Source organism: Oryza brachyantha, chromosome 7 (assembly GCF_000231095.2).
Source record: "Oryza brachyantha chromosome 7, ObraRS2, whole genome shotgun sequence".
In the NCBI taxonomy this organism is placed as follows: Eukaryota; Viridiplantae; Streptophyta; class Magnoliopsida; order Poales; family Poaceae; genus Oryza; species Oryza brachyantha.
The window spans coordinates 15,864,994-15,882,815 of NC_023169.2; the positions used below are offsets into that span (position 1 = coordinate 15,864,994).

The window sequence follows — 17,822 nt, forward strand, 5'->3', positions numbered from 1 at the left end:
CATCTCGTCTAATCTCACCCGTGAACCAAACACACTCTTAAGAATTTTTTTTGTTCAATTGGTACTTCTATTCCATCTCTCAACCATCTATGCCATAACTATACAAGGCCATAAGCCCAAACACCTGAATACTGTATCACCCAAAAACTTTAATTTCATAGGTTTTCTGTTGTATATCGTAAGGCTTTATAAGTATCCAAATTTGTATGAGTGCTAATAAATTTTGTCATGCACATAAAACATATGAATTAATTCATTAATAACTCTAGACAGAACCAAAAAGTGATACAATATTAGACATAACCAAAAAATCGTACAATATGAAACGGAAAAAGTGTGTCAATAGCCCTGCTATTAAAATAAGGTACTGGCAATAATTCTACTGTGTCATCTACCTTCGTTAGTGTTTTAAACTACCTCTTAAACGTCTTCTTATTAAATACAATCAAGTGTAAATAGATAGTCAAGTATAAAATCAAATTAAAATGAACGTTTCCTATTGAAAAAATGATAGCGCATCTAATAGAAAATGTTTTTTATATTAGACAATAATATAATATATTTTGTGTCCGCTGTGTTGTACGGACATTCGACTACTATTACGTGTAACTTTTTTTCTTGAGGTTCATGTAGCGCTGCTAGTTAAATAAAAGCTGCTAGTTAAATAAAATCAGAGGTGAGAACATTGAAAGCCACTGGTAAGAGTGGTCTCAAATTGCCACGTGGACAAAAGTTACATGCCTATATTTTTTTTCCACGATGCAAGCTGCTTAATTGAGCTGACGTCTTTAACTTTTCATGTTATGCCCTTGAGGTTTATAATTTAATCTACCTACGTTTTCCGTGTCATATATAAATCTAATATTTCGTAGTAAAAGACCAATAAACCAACTGATAATATATTTTTGTATGAGGACCACCACCGCACATCCCTCCCCCCTGCTACAACCACCACTGTCCGAGGGGCCCATGATGACCGAGCAAACCAAGCAGAGGAAGACGGTGAGGACTAGATGTGGATCTCGATGGTACCCTGGATAGGGGCATCGACTCTCCTCTCTTTGGTGCTACGGTGGGCCAGTCACAAGCTCCAACTACTGTCTCGAGTTATCACGAGCATATACAACAGTTTAGACAGTTGTTATCTATTTGATCTAACATGTTAGATATATACAGGCAAAAAGACAGTGTTTACCATAAGCCATCTATTTAGCTATCTACAAGCTATTCAATTTATCATATAACTAATGGTAAAGTGTACATTTGTTAGCTGGAGAAGATGTGTACACAAGTGATGACCATCTGCTACTTCTTGAAGCATGGGCCTCCGCCGTCGTCTCAGGAGACGATGGCTCCCTTCTCCTTCTTCATTAAAGACTATCCTAATCAGCACAGGTTGCTTGCATACATGCATAAAGACAACAGCTGTCTTACGGATGTACGTGCCCTTAACCCTTTATCGACCTCTCCAGATTTAGGCCGATTGATTCCTAGGAGCCCATCCAAATCCTCCTTACTCAACTTAACTAGGTAGCATGGGCGGCTACCGACAAGGTCCCCAATGGAACATAGTAGTTGATGAGGACAAACCCAAGGTGCGTGTGTCGAGAAATGGACATAAGTTCGGTGGTGGCGCAAAGGTTCGTTCGACGCCAATGATTTCTCGCTGCAGAGCCAATAAGTTGATCATACCTGTCGTGTCTCATCTCACCCAACCCAACGCAGGCCCTAATCCATGACTTTCATGCTACTCACGTCACTCGTCTCCATACTCTCCGTCCTCCACGGTTACACCACTCACGTGTAACGGTTTAAGACCACTTATAATTTAGGTGTATTATAAATGCCGTACGTTGTGATAACTTGCTAGCGTTTGGCGAGCAGTGGCTCTATATACTTTTGGTACTGCTGCTACACCGTTTACACTGTATCAACTCCAAAGTTAGCGACTCATTTTGCGTTAGGAATTGGTTCAATTCCATCAACAAAAATTTAAACAGCCGTGGCAAACATCCAATTTTATCGGGTGGCAACTTTTTTATACCGTTTGGTAGCTCTCCGGTTGCTGTGTACGGAGCACTCGTACGTCGAAAGTAAAGAGGCCAGGACACCGAGACAAGAGTAATAATCGAAGTTGGTATTTGTCTCCTGTTCGACCCAGGCGTTGTGAACATCACTCATGAACCCTCGACCAATTAACGGCAGCTCAGCTTCAGCACCGACGTGAAAGCCAGGGAGAACACGACAGATCTACCTCTGAATAATTGAATCACTATAGACTGTGTTCTTTTACTTGACAAAAGCTGAAGGATGAAATATTATATGATTTTTAATACGGTAGATATTTAATGATATAACTGATAAATTTAACTAAAATATCAATTATATAAAGATAAGATGATGAATTTTATATAAATACTTTTTAAAAAGATACATCTTTTATTAGAAGTTCGACAAGAGCGCACATAGAAGCTAGGAATAATCTAGGACAAAACAACACATCCGCTTCAAGACGTAAAGATTTTTTGTTATACCGGTACATTTAGGAACAAAGTAAGTACTATTATCGGATTAAATACAAGTTTGATTGAAATTTAGTTGACATAATTTTGTGCAATTCTAGTGTATAGGCGGAAATGCTTACATTAAAAAAAATAAGTAGTATGCTTATTAGATATTACACGTAGTTAGAAATCCTTATATTTGAAAATTGAGGAAGCACTACTATTGAGAAAATCACTTGACATGTATTTAAGGTGAGAAAATTGCTACTATGCCAGTCTCAAGAGTGGGCTTAACCCGACCCAGATATTGTCCGCTCCAAATTCGGCTTCGTAAAATGCCATCATTAAGGGCCTGCTTGATCCTTCAAACTTTTTCTGGTCTCTGTCACATCGAATATTTCAAAATTAATTAGAAATATTAAATATATATATTAATAAAACATATCTTATATTCTGGACTATTTTGTGAGACAAATCTATTGAGCCTAATTAGTTTATGATTAGCGAATGTGATGCTACAGTAAATATTTGCTAATCGTGGATTAGTTATGCTTAAAAAATTTATCTAATGAAATAGTCTTTGTTTATGCAATTAGTTTTGTTATCAGTCTATATTTAATACTTCTAATTAACATATAAACATTCGATATGACAAGTGACAAGAAGAAGTCTCTGGATCCAAACGCCCCCTTAGTCTACTGTTATACCTGCTCTTATAAGAGGACTGCCGACCGCAGCCATTGTACGCTGTTGTGCCGTGCATTGGTCTGCTCTGCAGCTGGCATCTGCAGCAAAACACGAGTTCGAGTGCAGTACGTGCAGAGCTGCGCTTGCAGCAGCAGCAGCTCGATGTGTCCTGCTCCCAGCCGCTTGTTACAGCCGGGTCCGATTGCTGCAGCTGCATTGCGTCGAGACGATCGATTCACCCTCGGTGCAGACTCGACAACGACGACGGCGACGGCGACTTTATTGCGGTCGTCCGATGATTCGCCGCCGCCTACTACTAGCTTGGCGACGACGAGCACGGAGGTGGGCACAAGGGACGGGCCGGCTGCCGCTGTCGCCGTACGTCGTCGTCGTCCTCGCCATGGGATCGATCGATAGCTGGCTTAGGTGGGGTTCGAGAGAAGGGAATTATTTTTAATCTCTTGTTCTATTAAATGTTTAGATGTTTAGATGTTTATTATTTATAATAAACATAGACTATTAATAAAACATATCTATAATTTTGGACTAATTACAGATACTGCTACCGTAAATACTTCTCCGCGTGTGGCCATGGGAGCGCGATTGATTGAGCTGATGGATACGGGTGTGAGACCGTGCGAGCTAGCGATCTGTGCGGTTCTTGCCGAATGCGATGGCGGCGTCTGTGGCTCTGCGCGTGTGGCCGAGGGAAGCAAGATGCTCTTCTTGCTTCTTCCTCCCACACGTGCTCGGGGACTGTTTCTTCCCTTGCCGGCTATTTTCTCACGTGTTCGTCCTTTCGCTTCCGTTTATACTTATAAATTAAAATCTAAATTTTTGATTTTAAGTTTGAAGTTAAGTTTGAGATTTGTTTGTCTAATTTATTTTTTAATCATGGCTTTTAGATGGCTAAGAATATATAGGTAAAAGTTCTATTAATAAATTATTTTTTTAAATACGTTGTTTGGCTTTTTAGATCACCCTCTTATATTTTTTCAAGACTAGAGTAAATTTCGTAGCGGTACCTTGGTGGTGGTTAGCTGTTAGTCGGATGAGCTAGTCATTTTGAATAATAACACGATCTTTTAAGTCTATATTTGATTATGATTATATATAGTGTGAAGTGCACCCGCGATCTCTAAACTTTCACTGAACTCTAAAAATGTGTTTTTGGATCCTCGAACTTATCCGGAGGTGTCATATAGGTCCAAACGGGCTCCGACCCGTTTCATCCGCTGACGTGGCATGCCACGGTGACGTCTACATATTGGTGGGGCCATGTGGGTCCCACATGTTAGTATCTCTGCTCCTTATTCTTTTCTCTCCCTTCTTGTAGACGCCACCGTGACATGCCATGTCAGCGGATGAAGTGGGTCAGAGCCCATTGGACCTGTATGACACTCCTGGATAAGTTCGGGGATCCAAAAATGTATTTTTAGAGTTCATGGACTTAGATGATACATGCGCACAAGTTTAGAGACCGTTGGTCTCCTTTATTAAAGAACTTTTATGTCTCATCAATACCCGTTGTTGTAGTTTTTGCAAACCAAATATTTTAAAAATGTTAATAGCCAACTTTTACAATCTAATAAATTTTTTAAAAAATTAATAGTCAATGTTTTAATGGTACAATCATACTAACTAGTAGTATGACATTTATGTGTGTACTAGGTCGTGTTTCTGACCAAAGTGGTCCTTGATACAAATGCAATGCAATGCACCCGGACTGTGTCTCGGCATTCCATGGTATTTCCACCGAGAAGGGGACCGTAGACATGTCATTTTCAAGTCAACCGTATGAAACTTTTCATATCCTCTTTGAATATTCACTCATTATGTTCACAAATATAAACATTTTGAAGCGTTTAAAATTTCTCCATAAATATAACTCTTTAGAGTATCGTCCTATCACTCTTTTCTTGTTGAAATTTCCTTTCTATCTTACACTTTCCAACCATTCATATCCCATTTAACGATGGACATCAGCATGTTTTTTTTTTCTCAATCTTAATTACTCTGTGCTAAATACTTTGGAAAATTTTTATATTTAGGGACGGAAGGAGTACATTATATATATGAAATTCACACGTGTAGTTTTATCTCGAAATGTGCCTTTTATGATATTATGACATTACTGTTTTCTTTTTGGGTACTTTCAAGACTTTGTCAAAACGTTTTTTGTTTTTTACTAGAGGGAGTAATTAATTGACCTTGGCCCATCCTCCAATAGTCCAATAGGAGCGCTTAAAAAAGATGTGCGTACGAAAATAACCGGTTTGTCTTGTAATGGAATTAAAGAACTCTTAGCCAGGTGCTTTAACTCTGACCACCCTGCCAGTTTTTCTGCATCATGGAACCACCTCATTCCAAAGTCCAAAGGTAAGCATGCAAATCCAGCATTTAAATATAGAGGCATCATTGTCACGTATGCGCTATGTGCTTCCATCAAACTAATAATTGGTCGGTGAGAAACACCTAGGGATTTTATGGCTAGCTCCACGAGATGGTGGGCTAGCTAGCTTGGGTTCAAAGCCCTCCACTCCTATCTATTTAATTGATATTAGGTTATTACCTAATATTTAAGTTTTTTATAATGGGTTGATCGATTTAGTTTTGTTACTCTGCAATAATGTTTGACATACTTATGATGGTTTGTTTAGAGCCCCTTGTTCAAATATGTATAAATTGTGTTATTTTGCTTTTAGAACCAATTGTAACAAATATATTTCTTTGTATAATACAAACATAACAGACAAGAGACCTAAACAACTGGTTTGGTTGACAGACGAAAGATTTAGCGCCTACTGGGCTGCTGAGTCGTGCATGTTGTCGCTAGAAACAAGGAAGCAACAGGCCTTAATCTTAGCATAGTATGGTCATGCTGCTGCATGACAAATAAAACCTTGCTGTAAAACATTGATTTCTACCCTATTTTCTGTTAAAATGGGTCCACTTGCACCAATTTTGTCCTTATATGTCGAATGTTATCAACTTATCGCAAAAATCTATGTATCTAGTGGTGAATCTAGGATCTAAAGGTTGAGGATGGTTTCTTTCTTCCTCCTTCAGCTCCCCTCTTCTTCTTCCTCCCCTCTCCCACATTTTTCATAGGAGATCCAGCGTGTCCGGGGGCTGAAGCCCCACCAGCCCCCTGCTAGATCCACCCCTGTATGTATCACTATTTCTTCTAAAGTTATTTTATTTAGACACACATCTCTTAGTATTTTTACATGATCGCAACACGTACAATCCTTCCAAACATGACTGCATTAAATTAACATGAAAATGCTTATACAAGGAATCAATAATTTTATTATACGTGAAAAATATCTGTAGGTACCAAAAAATTTGAGTCGATATACAAAATAGCCATTTTATATAAAAAATATGATACAAAGTATTATTTATCAAGAATAATAAAATTGCCCATGAGAAATATAGCATACCCATTATGCTCACTTTTTCTTGCTAAATATCGCACTTTATCAATTTTATGGTTTGCAGTTTGCACTCAATTATGGTGCCAACACGTACCCACGAACTAGTCAAGCCCTTAGTATAATAATATCAGTACTTATTGTGTTAATTGTGACGTGAACTGTCACAAAAGCAAAAAAGAAAAAGAAAAATGGAAAAAAAACTCGCAACGTGCAGAAACGCTCAAACGCTCTACCACGTATAGTACTCTCTACCGGACAGAGTGCAGCCTACGGAGTTCGGTACAAAAGGGTACCACTCCCCCACTGGCAAGTGGGCCCTCCCCTCGCCTCGACGACCCCAAGCCGGAGGCCACGCGTGGGCGCGCCACGTGTCACCCGGCGTCTCGCTCCCTTGTACCCGACAGGCACGGGGGCCATCGGATCCCCCGACGAGAGGAGGAGGCAGCGCAAACGAAGTAAAAAAAAAAAAGAAAAAACGAAACACAAAAAACCGTTTCTCACCGCGCCCCACCCGACCCTCGGTCACCCTCCCGTGGGGCCCACACCCCGCGCTGGCGAATCCCACGCCGCCGCGGCCGCACTCGCGCACGACCACCGGTGCGCGCGCCGCACGGGGCCGCGGGCCCCACCGCGCGAGCGCCGCGGTAACGACCTCTCTCCTGATCCGACGGCCCGGATGCCTCCACGTCGCCTCGAGACCCCCTCGGCCAATCAAAACTCGACAACGAGGCCCCCGGAAACGCTATGGCCACACCGCATCTCCTCCCCCATCTAAAACCGCCGTCTCCTCTCTCTTGACCTCCTCCTCCGCCTCGAGCTTCTCTCTCGTCTCCGCCACCACCGCCGCCGCTCTCCTCGGGGACTGCACCCGCAACGCCGCCGCCGTCGACGCGTGCGTAGGGGGGAAGGGGGGAGGAGATGGGGCGAGGGCCGGTGCAGCTGCGGCGGATCGAGAACAAGATAAACCGGCAGGTGACCTTCTCGAAGCGGAGGAACGGGCTGCTGAAGAAGGCGCGGGAGATCTCGGTGCTCTGCGACGCCGACGTCGCGCTCATCGTCTTCTCCACCAAGGGGAAGCTCTACGAGTTCTCCAGCCACTCCAGGTACGTACGCTACCCACCCACCCACTCCCCTCCTCCCCCCCTCCGTGTGTCGATCGTCGATCGATCGCCGCCGGCCGTACGTGAGCTCGGAGCTCCCGTGCTCGTGTAGATGCTTGATCCTCGCGTAGCCGGTTCGTACGGTCGTGTTCGATCGCTTCGCTGCGGGGGGAATGCGTGTTGTAGGATTTGTCATTTCGTACGTGCTGTTTCATATATGTGCTTTCGGATTGCGTCGGGTGAGCTGAACCTGCCTGTTTCGGCCGCGGAACTGATTGGTGCTTCGGGGATTGATGCTGTTGGGTAGGTCGTAGGCTCGACGGTTTGATCTGCTACTTCTAGGTTGCTTGGTGTTTCTTCGATTATAGCTCTCTCTCTCTATGATGCCGCCATGCGTATGAGCTATGAAGCTAAGTAGTACTTGCTTCTTCCTGTAGTACAGTTAGTGTATGCACTGTTTGGTTTAACTTTAAGCTGTTTCCTGTTCAAAAAAAAAATTAAGCTGTTCAGTTTTTTTTTCCTTCTGGAAACTCATTATAACAACGGTGAACAAGTTCATTCCCATTATTATCTAGAAAGCAAGACGGAAGAAGAGGTAAGGAAAATCATGGCTTAATCTGGTGGAAAGGAATATGTGTTTAAATTTTGATTGGTGTGCTTATGTAGGTTTAACATGTGATTATACCCTTGTGTTATGTATAGCCTATGGAAGTGATTTATATTACCAAAGCATCCGTAGCCCCCGTGAACTAGTATTGTTCGTCTCGTTGTTTCTGAAAATTATTGAAGCAAAACATAGTCGACAATTCGATATGTATGAATGGCTATATATGCTTGGCGTCTGCTCTAACCATGCGCCATGCCTGTAAGGTATAATTAATTACCGGTAACTCGCGGAGTGGTATGTATGGCGGCAGGCTTTACTTGGAATATGGTTCGATATTTGTGTTTAGGTTCTAATTAAGTGGCGACTAGCTTACTCGCCAAGCCGTTTGATGCGTTGGTTTTTTTTGGACCTTTTGGTCCCCTAAGTGAGCATTACCAAGAACGGATTATACGTGCCTGCAAATTGCGATTGCCATATTTTCTTTATTTCACAGACCAGGGTGTTTTACTTTTAAAATGGATTTTGTAGAGAACAATGAACTGATTGAAGTAGAAATATGGTTTGATTATAACCATATTTTATGGTTTTCGATTAGGAAAAACTTGTTAGTATATTTTGTTGATTGGGAGAAAATTTAGCATTTCATAATTAACATTATTTTACACTCCATCTGTTTTAAAAAATATGGCAGTTCTGACTTGTGATCGCTTAAATTTGACCACGAATACCTTTTCAATCTCCTTTGATTATGACACGAACACCATTTCAATCTCTTTTGAGTATGATGAATGAGATTTATGTATTTATATTTATTATATATTTTAATATTTGTAAGTTTAGTTATAAAATAGGAGTGGTCAACCTAAAATAATGCAAAATTAAAACTGCCAAGTATTATGAATAGATTTGTTGTAATTGCAAAATTGTTTTTTTAGAACTAATTGCAAAATTGTTGGATAGGCAATAATACTATATCATTATTGTGTTGTTATTAAGATCAAGTTACTTCTTTGCTATTAATTAAATACTTCCTCTGTTCTTTTTTACTTCTTGTGTAGGACATTGACATGGCCCCTAACAATCATTTTGTCATTACTTTTTGTGATCATCTATGCATGAAACAGTTAAAATATTGTTATATGATTTCTTAATTGATGACTCTACTGATGTTATTTTTACATATCTCAACATCATTGCATATGCTAGTGAGTTAAGATTTTGAGATTTAACTACACATATTTTAAGACTATTGTTTGTTAATAGCGGGAGCAGCGTGGATATATTCCACACCTGTGCTAATGTTGTCACTAATTCCAGAAAATCCTTTTGTACCATTTAATTAGATATAGTACTTATGGTGAAGAATATGAGCGGATATAATTTAAGCCAGCAGATACAAATGTTGTTCAAAGTACTATTATGATGCACATTATTATAACAGTTATGATTTAAATTTATACATGAGTAATTGAAATATTAATGGATTCTGCTTTTGTAGTATGTGTGACAAATCGAGGGTACAAGACTATAACTGTGTATTTGTATGACGTCTTTCTAAGAAAAAATATATATCTCTATGCTTGGCATCATCAATTTGACGCATCGGTCAAAACAAAATATTCCACACCTGTGCTAATGTTGTCACTAATTCCAGAAAATCCTTTTGTACCATTTAATTAGATATAGTACTTATGGTGAAGAATATGAGCGGATATAATTTAAGCCAGCAGATACAAATGTTGTTCAAAGTACTATTATGATGCACATTATTATAACAGTTATGATTTAAATTTATACATGAGTAATTGAAATATTAATGGATTCTGCTTTTGTAGTATGTGTGACAAATCGAGGGTACAAGACTATAACTGTGTATTGTATGACGTCTTTCTAAGAAAAAATATATATCTCTATGCTTGGCATCATCAATTTGACGCATCGGTCAAAACAAAATATTCCACACCTGTGCTAATGTTGTCACTAATTCCAGAAAATCCTTTTGTACCATTTAATTAGATATAGTACTTATGGTGAAAAATATGAGCGGATATAATTTAAGCCAGCAGATACAAATGTTGTTCAAAGTACTATTATGATGCACATTATTATAACAGTTATGATTTAAATTTATACATGAGTAATTGAAATATTAATGGATTCTGCTTTTGTAGTATGTGTGACAAATCGAGGGTACAAGACTATAACTGTGTATTTGTATGACGTCTTTCTAAGAAAAAATATATATCTCTATGCTTGGCATCATCAATTTGACGCATCGGTCAAAACAATACCAGAGTAATATAATTGTTTGATACTTCTTCTGTAGTATGGAAGGGATCCTTGAACGTTACCAGCGTTACTCGTTTGATGAAAAAGCCGCACTGGATCCAAATACTGAAGACCAGGTAAAAAATCTCCCTGACTGTTGGAGAACTATCTACGGCTGTTTCTTTAACTTGTTGGGTACTTATGTGATCTTGATATTCATTTTCTACTAGGAAAACTGGGGTGATGAATATGGGATTTTAAAGTCCAAACTGGATGCACTTCAGAAGAGTCAAAGGTATCGCAAACCTTCTTAAGAAATGTTCTCACTTTGGTAATAAGATGATGCTAACTTATGTTGGTCTATTTACTGCTCAAGGCAACTCTTAGGTGAACAATTGGACACACTAACAACGAAAGAGCTCCAGCAATTGGAACATCAACTAGAACATTCTTTGAAGCATATAAGATCGAAGAAGGTGAAATGCATCTATTATGCACTGTTGACTGAGATCAATTTTGCTTAATTTAATTATTTCCAATTAAATTCTCTTATAACATCATTACTTTCCTTTTTTTTTTCTTTTGCAGAACCAGCTTTTGTTTGAATCAATTTCTGAGCTTCAGAAGAAGGTAGGTTACCCTCAATGTGGCTTCTTAAAGTAGCAGTCTGTTGATATCATATTGTTTTGGTGTCTTAAAGTTGCATTCAAACAATTTTCAGACAATTAGCTCTTCTCGCCTCCTACCAGAATATTTTTAAAAAACATGTTTTTGACGTTCTACAAATTCCATTGGAAAAAGAAATAGTTAGGCAAGTTGAATCACCTAGTGAATTAACGAGATGGCACTTACCTTAGTCATATTGTAAGAAATGCATAGTGTTGTCAAAGGGGGTTGTAAGAGAGTTGCCATCAATGTATTCTAGCTAGGGGAGAGAGATCAAGTTCGATAAGAAGTCAGACTAGGCCTGTAAAATTGAATATTCTACGGGTATAATAATTCTTCAATACATACGTCAAGGACTTTAGCTGTTAGCCTTTTACATAATAATAATGTATGAATAAGCATCCGAAAAAAAGGGACTTGCATTACTGATTGTTACTGTACCTGGTCTGGCAAGCGGCGACAGAACCTTGTTAATATTGTGCCGAGAAATGGACGATGTTGATATAGATTGCTGCTGTCGTGCTGATGAATGTTCTTACAATCTGTTATCTTTCTGTCTGCAGGAGAAGTCACTTAAAAATCAGAATAGTGTCCTGCAAAAGGTAAATTACACTTCTTGTTTGCAACAATGTTTTTTTTTTGGTATCATTTTACTAGAAAGGTTGTACCGGAAGTAATACCCTCTTGTCTATGTTTATTGAAACAGCTCATGGAGACGGAAAAGAAGAAAATTAATGTTGCAGCAAACACTCACCGGGAGGAACAAAATATAACAACAGCAAGCACATCATCACCAACACCAGTAGCGGCTCCAGAATCCACCCCAACAATAAATGCTGGGTATTATGCTTTTAGTACTGTGAAAGCCCCTGCACTCACCACAAACAAAATAAAACTCTGTTTTACCCTTCAGCATTTTTTTTATTCTTTATTCTACCAGAATATCAATATCCATCGCAGTACATTAGTTAATTTGTGAGACTAATAACTCAAGAAACTTAATCTGGTGATATTTGTTTGATCATATGATGATGTCTATTGCATATAACTGGTTATTGGAATAAATAAGGCCTGGAAAGCACCGGAACTAAATGGTAAAAAAGCATGCAAAATGACTTGGCCTCAGCTTAATTTATTATGATTGGACAGGATTAGAATCATCTAGCATATTACTATTTCATGAAGGCCATTATCTGTTGTAGTTATGCTGTTTTTCCTCATCTTAATTCAGTCAAAACCAACCTAGAGGATCTGGGGAGTCAGAAGCTCAACCGTCTCCAGCACAAGCAAGCAGCAGCAAGCTTCCACCTTGGATGCTCCGGACTGTCAGTAACACATGAAGAACTCTGTTGATCTTACGTCACTCCACTCAATGGCCAACATGGACATGCCTTTCCACTAAGCCAGCCACCACTGTGCAATCCAAATCTCGGCATAGCCAATATTAATGTAATGTATCTTTGTCAAAGCTTCACAGGGTGAATCATGCCTTGAGCTTCTTCTCCCTGTTCGATGGGCAGTCTTTGGTCTGAGTGTCCTGTAACGATGTTGTCGCCTGCTGCATTTGTTTTTCTCTGATCGATGAGCAGTCTTTGGTCTGAGATTCTAATGCTGTGTATGTTTCCCTCTGTGCTTTTGTATGCATTGACGAAGATGTGGTTTAATCGTGTCTTACCTGCTGTTGTCTTACTGTCCTGCTCTTCAGATGTAAGAAGAAAAACGTTTTTTTTACGGAGGTAGGCAGCGTTGAGATTGATATTATTTATCTGACATGAAAAACATAGCAGCAGATCAGTACATGATTAATTAATTAATTAGTATTTATAAAAAATTACAAAATAGATTAATATTTTTTAAAGTAAGTTTTTAATAGAAAATTTTAAAAAGAATATAAAGTTTAACAGTTCGGAAAACCTTCGCTTGAAAAGCGAGCGAACTGGGGGTAATACTCGCGATATCTCATGACAGAGCCTACCACGGTTTACGAAACCGCGCTCTCCGCTGGGACACGGCTTTGGTATACCGTGATAACTGTCCGTAAATTTGATCCAAATTTAAAAAATTTAAAGAAATTTGTGGAAAAAATATACTCCCTCCATATTTTTTAATATGATGTCGTTAACTTTTATGTTCACGTTTGACATTTCGTCTTATTAAAGAAATTATATAATTATTAATTATTTTGTTATAATGTGATTTATTATTATAGAAACTTTAAGTATGCTTTATAATTTTGCATATTTAGATATAAATTTTGAATAAAACAAACGGTCAAACATAGATTTAAAAGTCATCGGTGTCTTATAAAAAATATGGAGGGAGTATGATGTAGAGATTGATTTGTAATGATGTTTGGTGAAAAAAATCAATGAAAAAACTAAATTTACGAATGAATAAAAATCCAATACCAAAAAAGTGTTAGGTAAAATAAAAATCGGTATTGTTCACACTTCATAGCACCGAAGCATCTAGTTAAGTATGTATTTGATATATGAGACACATATTTAAATGTTTACAAAACTTAGTTGACTATGTAGTTGACACTTGATACATGAGGTATATTTTTTTATTGCGTTAGCTATTCGTGATGTAGATAGTTACTAATATTTTGTTGTAGGCTTTTTGTTAATCTCTAGTACCCAAGATAAGGTAAATTATATTTGTACTGATGTAATCACATGTTTGTAAACATGTATTACTTTTATACGTAATATTTGATTGTAAGTATACTTGTGCCAAAATTTGTCAAGAATTTAGAAAAAATATGTTAAATTTTTCTTTTTTCCCATATAACATGTCCTAAATGTTAAATATAACAACATACTAGTTTTCTATTTTTTTGTATTTTTACAGTTTTTTTAAAATTAATTTGTACCTAATTGTCGGATTACACTAGCCGCGGTTTTCGATCGAAACCACACGGTTTTGACCCAAAACCGCGCGGTAACCGTGGATTTTAAATTCAAAATTTTTAGATTCAAATTTATCGTGGTTTTTGTGGTTTTGACGATATCCATGTAGAATCCGCGGATACGCGGTAGCGCGGTTTTCGCGAGTCCACGGTTTCAGGAACCCTGGAGCCTACTATATATGTACATGTCACGTACGCTATCGATCCCCACTGTGTGAGTTTTCCGCTATCAGGAAGCTTTTACTTTAATGATAATGGCGAGCACGCGCGAGGTCGTCGGCGGGCAGCTCAACCTCGTCAAGAACATGGCGTCCGCCGCCACGGCGACGGCCAAGCCAGGCCTCGCCGCGGGGTACGGCTTCGTCAAGGGCCACGCATCGGCTGCGGCCTCCGCCGTAGAGGCGGCGGCCAAGCCGGGCCTCGCCGCGGGGTACGGCTTCGTGAAGGGCCAGGCGGAGGCGGCGGCGGCCGACGGCGCCGTCGGCGTGGGGAAGGCGGGCCTGGCCATCGGGGGCGTGGCCGTGGCGGCCTACTTCCTCTGGCCCACCGCCACCGGCGCCACCATGAACGCGCCAGGCGCCGCCGGCTACGTCATCTCCCGCGCGGCGTTCCTGGCCAACCCGAAGCTCTACTTCCACCTGCTGCGCACCAAGGGCGCCGTGGCTGCCGCCGCCGTTTTCGCCTAATTAAACAACAAGGTAACTTACATCTGTTAAAATTGATCCTAAAACTATATTTCGAAATTACACCGCTAAATATATAACATGTTCTGAGGTCTATTTTTAATATTTACAAATATCTAAAATCAGTTCTATTTGTATAATAAATCTAGAGCAGAAATAGCATAAATATGTGTTTCTAATATAAAATTATTTAGTTTTGAGATTCTTTCGAAGGAGGACGGTGTAATCTTTATAGCTGACATGCATATTTTTGGTAGACCAATACAGGTTTTGGAGAGTAAAGGATGAGCCGTCTCCTAGTACTCGATCACCTGCCTACTTAGGGCCCCTTTGAATCATAGAAATAAAAAAACAGAGAAATAAAAAAAATATAGGATTCTGATAGAAATGTAGGTGTAAAACAGAGGTCGCAAAACAATAGAAAAAATGTAGGAATGATTGTTTGATTGGACCATAGGAAAAACACAGGAATTTGAGAAGAGATATAGACTCAAAAGGATTTTTTTCCATGAGGTTCAACATCCTGTTAAATTTCTTCCAAAACTTATATAGGAAGATGCATTCATAGGAATTTTATAAGATTTCATAGGATTTATTCCTTTGATTTAAAGAGCTTTGTAGGAAAAAAATCCTATAGAAATGAAATTCTCTAAAATTCCTATGAAATTTCTTTGAATCAAAAGGGCTTAAAGATTATGGATCTTGTTGGTTACTCTTTATTTCTAGCTGTGAATCGATCGATGTGGAGCAGTGGTGGCTCAGGCTCGCTGCTACTATCAGTGTGTAATAAGATCAACTAGTAGCTGATTTGATATGCATATATGCGCATGGTTAGTTGTAATAAGTACTGCTTTTCTGCAGCTAAGATAAGATGAATTCAGTGAGCTTTGTCTAAGAAACGAAGCGAATACCGGGGTGTTTGTTGGCGTGTTAAAACCTCAAACTATCATGAACCTACCGATCGATCTGAAGAGTTTTAGCACAAAATTTATGTTTAAATTCCCATTTTTTTCATGTGAAATCTATGACAAAGGAAAATGCCTTCAGGCTTTGTATACCACAATCCTCAGTTCAGAGTCATCACGACCTGATCGACATGGTCAACCTACAACACAATGCAAAACCCTGTACTGGTTGGTAGTCTACAGAAACTTTTCTGAACGACGATTTGTTGCATCTGCGAAGCTAAGCCCAAGCAGCTCCCTCAGAGTATTTTCTGTGAAGCAAGAGTGTGACAGGGAGACTGAATTGTACCCAGCAGTGTTCACAAAACCGCTTGGTTACGGCATAGTAACCGTGTCTCTGTTTGGGGATGGACGGCAATGTTAACCACATGGTTAGGTTTCGTGATTTTTTTTCTAAACTTTAATTAGAAAACTAGAAAATACAAATAAATTCCTATAAGTAGTACTCGGTTTCTATTGCTATGCAGTGAACAAAGTTTATGACCACATGCCCATTATTAATTACTCAGATAAATATCAGCTCGTCAGTTTACATATAACGCAACAGTAAAGTCTCATTCATTGTACAGGGAAAACAAGAAAACAAATGAAACTTTCTTTTCATTTAAGACGCAGAAAGAAAACAAAAGAAATTTTACGTCTACTCTAATCATCTTAGAAAAAAAAACTTGAATTGGTGGGTACATGTATTTATGTTTTGAATGAAATTTCCTCCTAACTGAATGGGTTTGGACGAATATTAATTTATAAGAATAAAAACGAATGCATGGCGACCCACATCAACCCGTAGAAAATTTTTCAAAAGGTTTGAGTAGATGAAATTTTGCTACATTTTCTCTCTATAATTTGTATGAAAAAAATTCTATTTTTTATACTTGATTTTTTGATTTTCACAGGAACCCTACTTCTTTATTTTCCTCGAAACCGAACAGACCCCGAGAGTTTAATTAATGAAGGATCAATTACCGGAGCTCCCCAAAAAACAAGAAGTCGAGCGTCTCATCGTCTTTAGCACCCAACTCCTCCTCTTCCCAAGGAAAGCAACAGATGGCGAAAGGGCCGGCCGGTAGTCTAGTGGTTATTAGGAACTTAGTAATAACTTGTGCTTTCGGGGTAGGGTTTACGTGCGTGTTTTTTTTTTTAAAAAAGAGGAAAGCAATAGATGCTGCACAGCGCTCAGCAACTCGCTCATTCCCCCAGCACTTGGCTATAAATATGGCGGAGATCATCTCTAGCCAGCTACCCTATCCTCTCTCTCTCTCTCTCTCCAATCCACTGCAGAAGTTGAGAATCGCGCGAGCGAGCGGTGGTTGCGATGGGATTCATCGCCGGAGCGACGGCCACCGCGCTCGTCGGCGTGGGCGCCGTCTGCCTCATGTGGCCGGTGGCGGCGCCCCTGGTGATGATGACGGCGCCCGGCGGCGCCGGCCTCCTCATCTCGCGCCTGGCCTTCGAGGCCAACCCGCGGCTCTACTACCAGCTCCTCCGCACCGCCGGCCCCGCCGCAGCCGCCGCCGCTTTCGCCGCCTGATCCGCTACGTATTACGTACGACGTTTGCACGCACGCATCGTCCGTTGTGTGTGCTAGTCTGTTTGTGTATCGCTATCAGCCGGCCATGGATGGCGTCGAGCCAACATCATGGCGATGTGTGGATCAGTTAACGATCGAATTAATGAAGACGCAAGCAGTCTTTGCAATGTTAATTATGATCGATCGAATAATGCTTGGTTTGGACTTGGTTTTTGTACTTGAACTGCGGATAATTACGTTCGTTCTGGGCGAATTCATCTGCGAATTAACCTCCAGTGTCATCGCGCGCGCGTCGTCAGATAAACTGACTCAAAACTGAGCTCTGCATAGATGATCGATCCAAGCGCTGTGAAATATTTTAAGGTCACAGTCATCACGTCTTGCTCCTTCCCTCATCCATCTCTCGGTTGCCCGAGCGACCCATGCCGTGTGGTCCCTTCGTTCCCTCGGCAGCGGCCGG

The 17,822-nt window shown here is 39.9% G+C and overlaps 2 protein-coding genes across 3 annotated transcripts; both read left to right on the plus strand.

Annotated features, from left to right (window-relative positions):
* Positions 1–7,446: 7,446 nt before the first annotated feature.
* Positions 7,447–13,025, plus strand: LOC102706023 (MADS-box transcription factor 18). The gene is made up of 8 exons (XM_006657871.3): positions 7,447–7,734; positions 10,665–10,743; positions 10,837–10,901; positions 10,983–11,082; positions 11,195–11,236; positions 11,836–11,874; positions 11,979–12,112; positions 12,504–13,025. Exons 1-8 carry the CDS (start codon positions 7,550–7,552, stop codon positions 12,610–12,612), a joined length of 753 nt encoding a protein of 250 aa, XP_006657934.1. The 5' UTR covers positions 7,447–7,549; the 3' UTR covers positions 12,613–13,025.
* A 1,391-nt stretch (positions 13,026–14,416) lies between these two features.
* Positions 14,417–15,840, plus strand: LOC121054943. 2 transcript variants are annotated; one of them, XM_040526056.1, is made up of 2 exons: positions 14,417–14,881; positions 15,728–15,840. In XM_040526056.1, the coding sequence occupies exon 1, from the start codon at positions 14,432–14,434 to the stop codon at positions 14,867–14,869; it is 438 nt and encodes a 145-aa protein (XP_040381990.1). In that variant the 5' UTR covers positions 14,417–14,431; the 3' UTR covers positions 14,870–14,881; positions 15,728–15,840. The 2 variants fall into 2 exon arrangements, with proteins under 2 accessions (XP_040381990.1, XP_040381989.1); XM_040526055.1 differs by lacking the exon at positions 15,728–15,840 and adding an exon at positions 15,124–15,250.
* Positions 15,841–17,822: the final 1,982 nt, after the last annotated feature.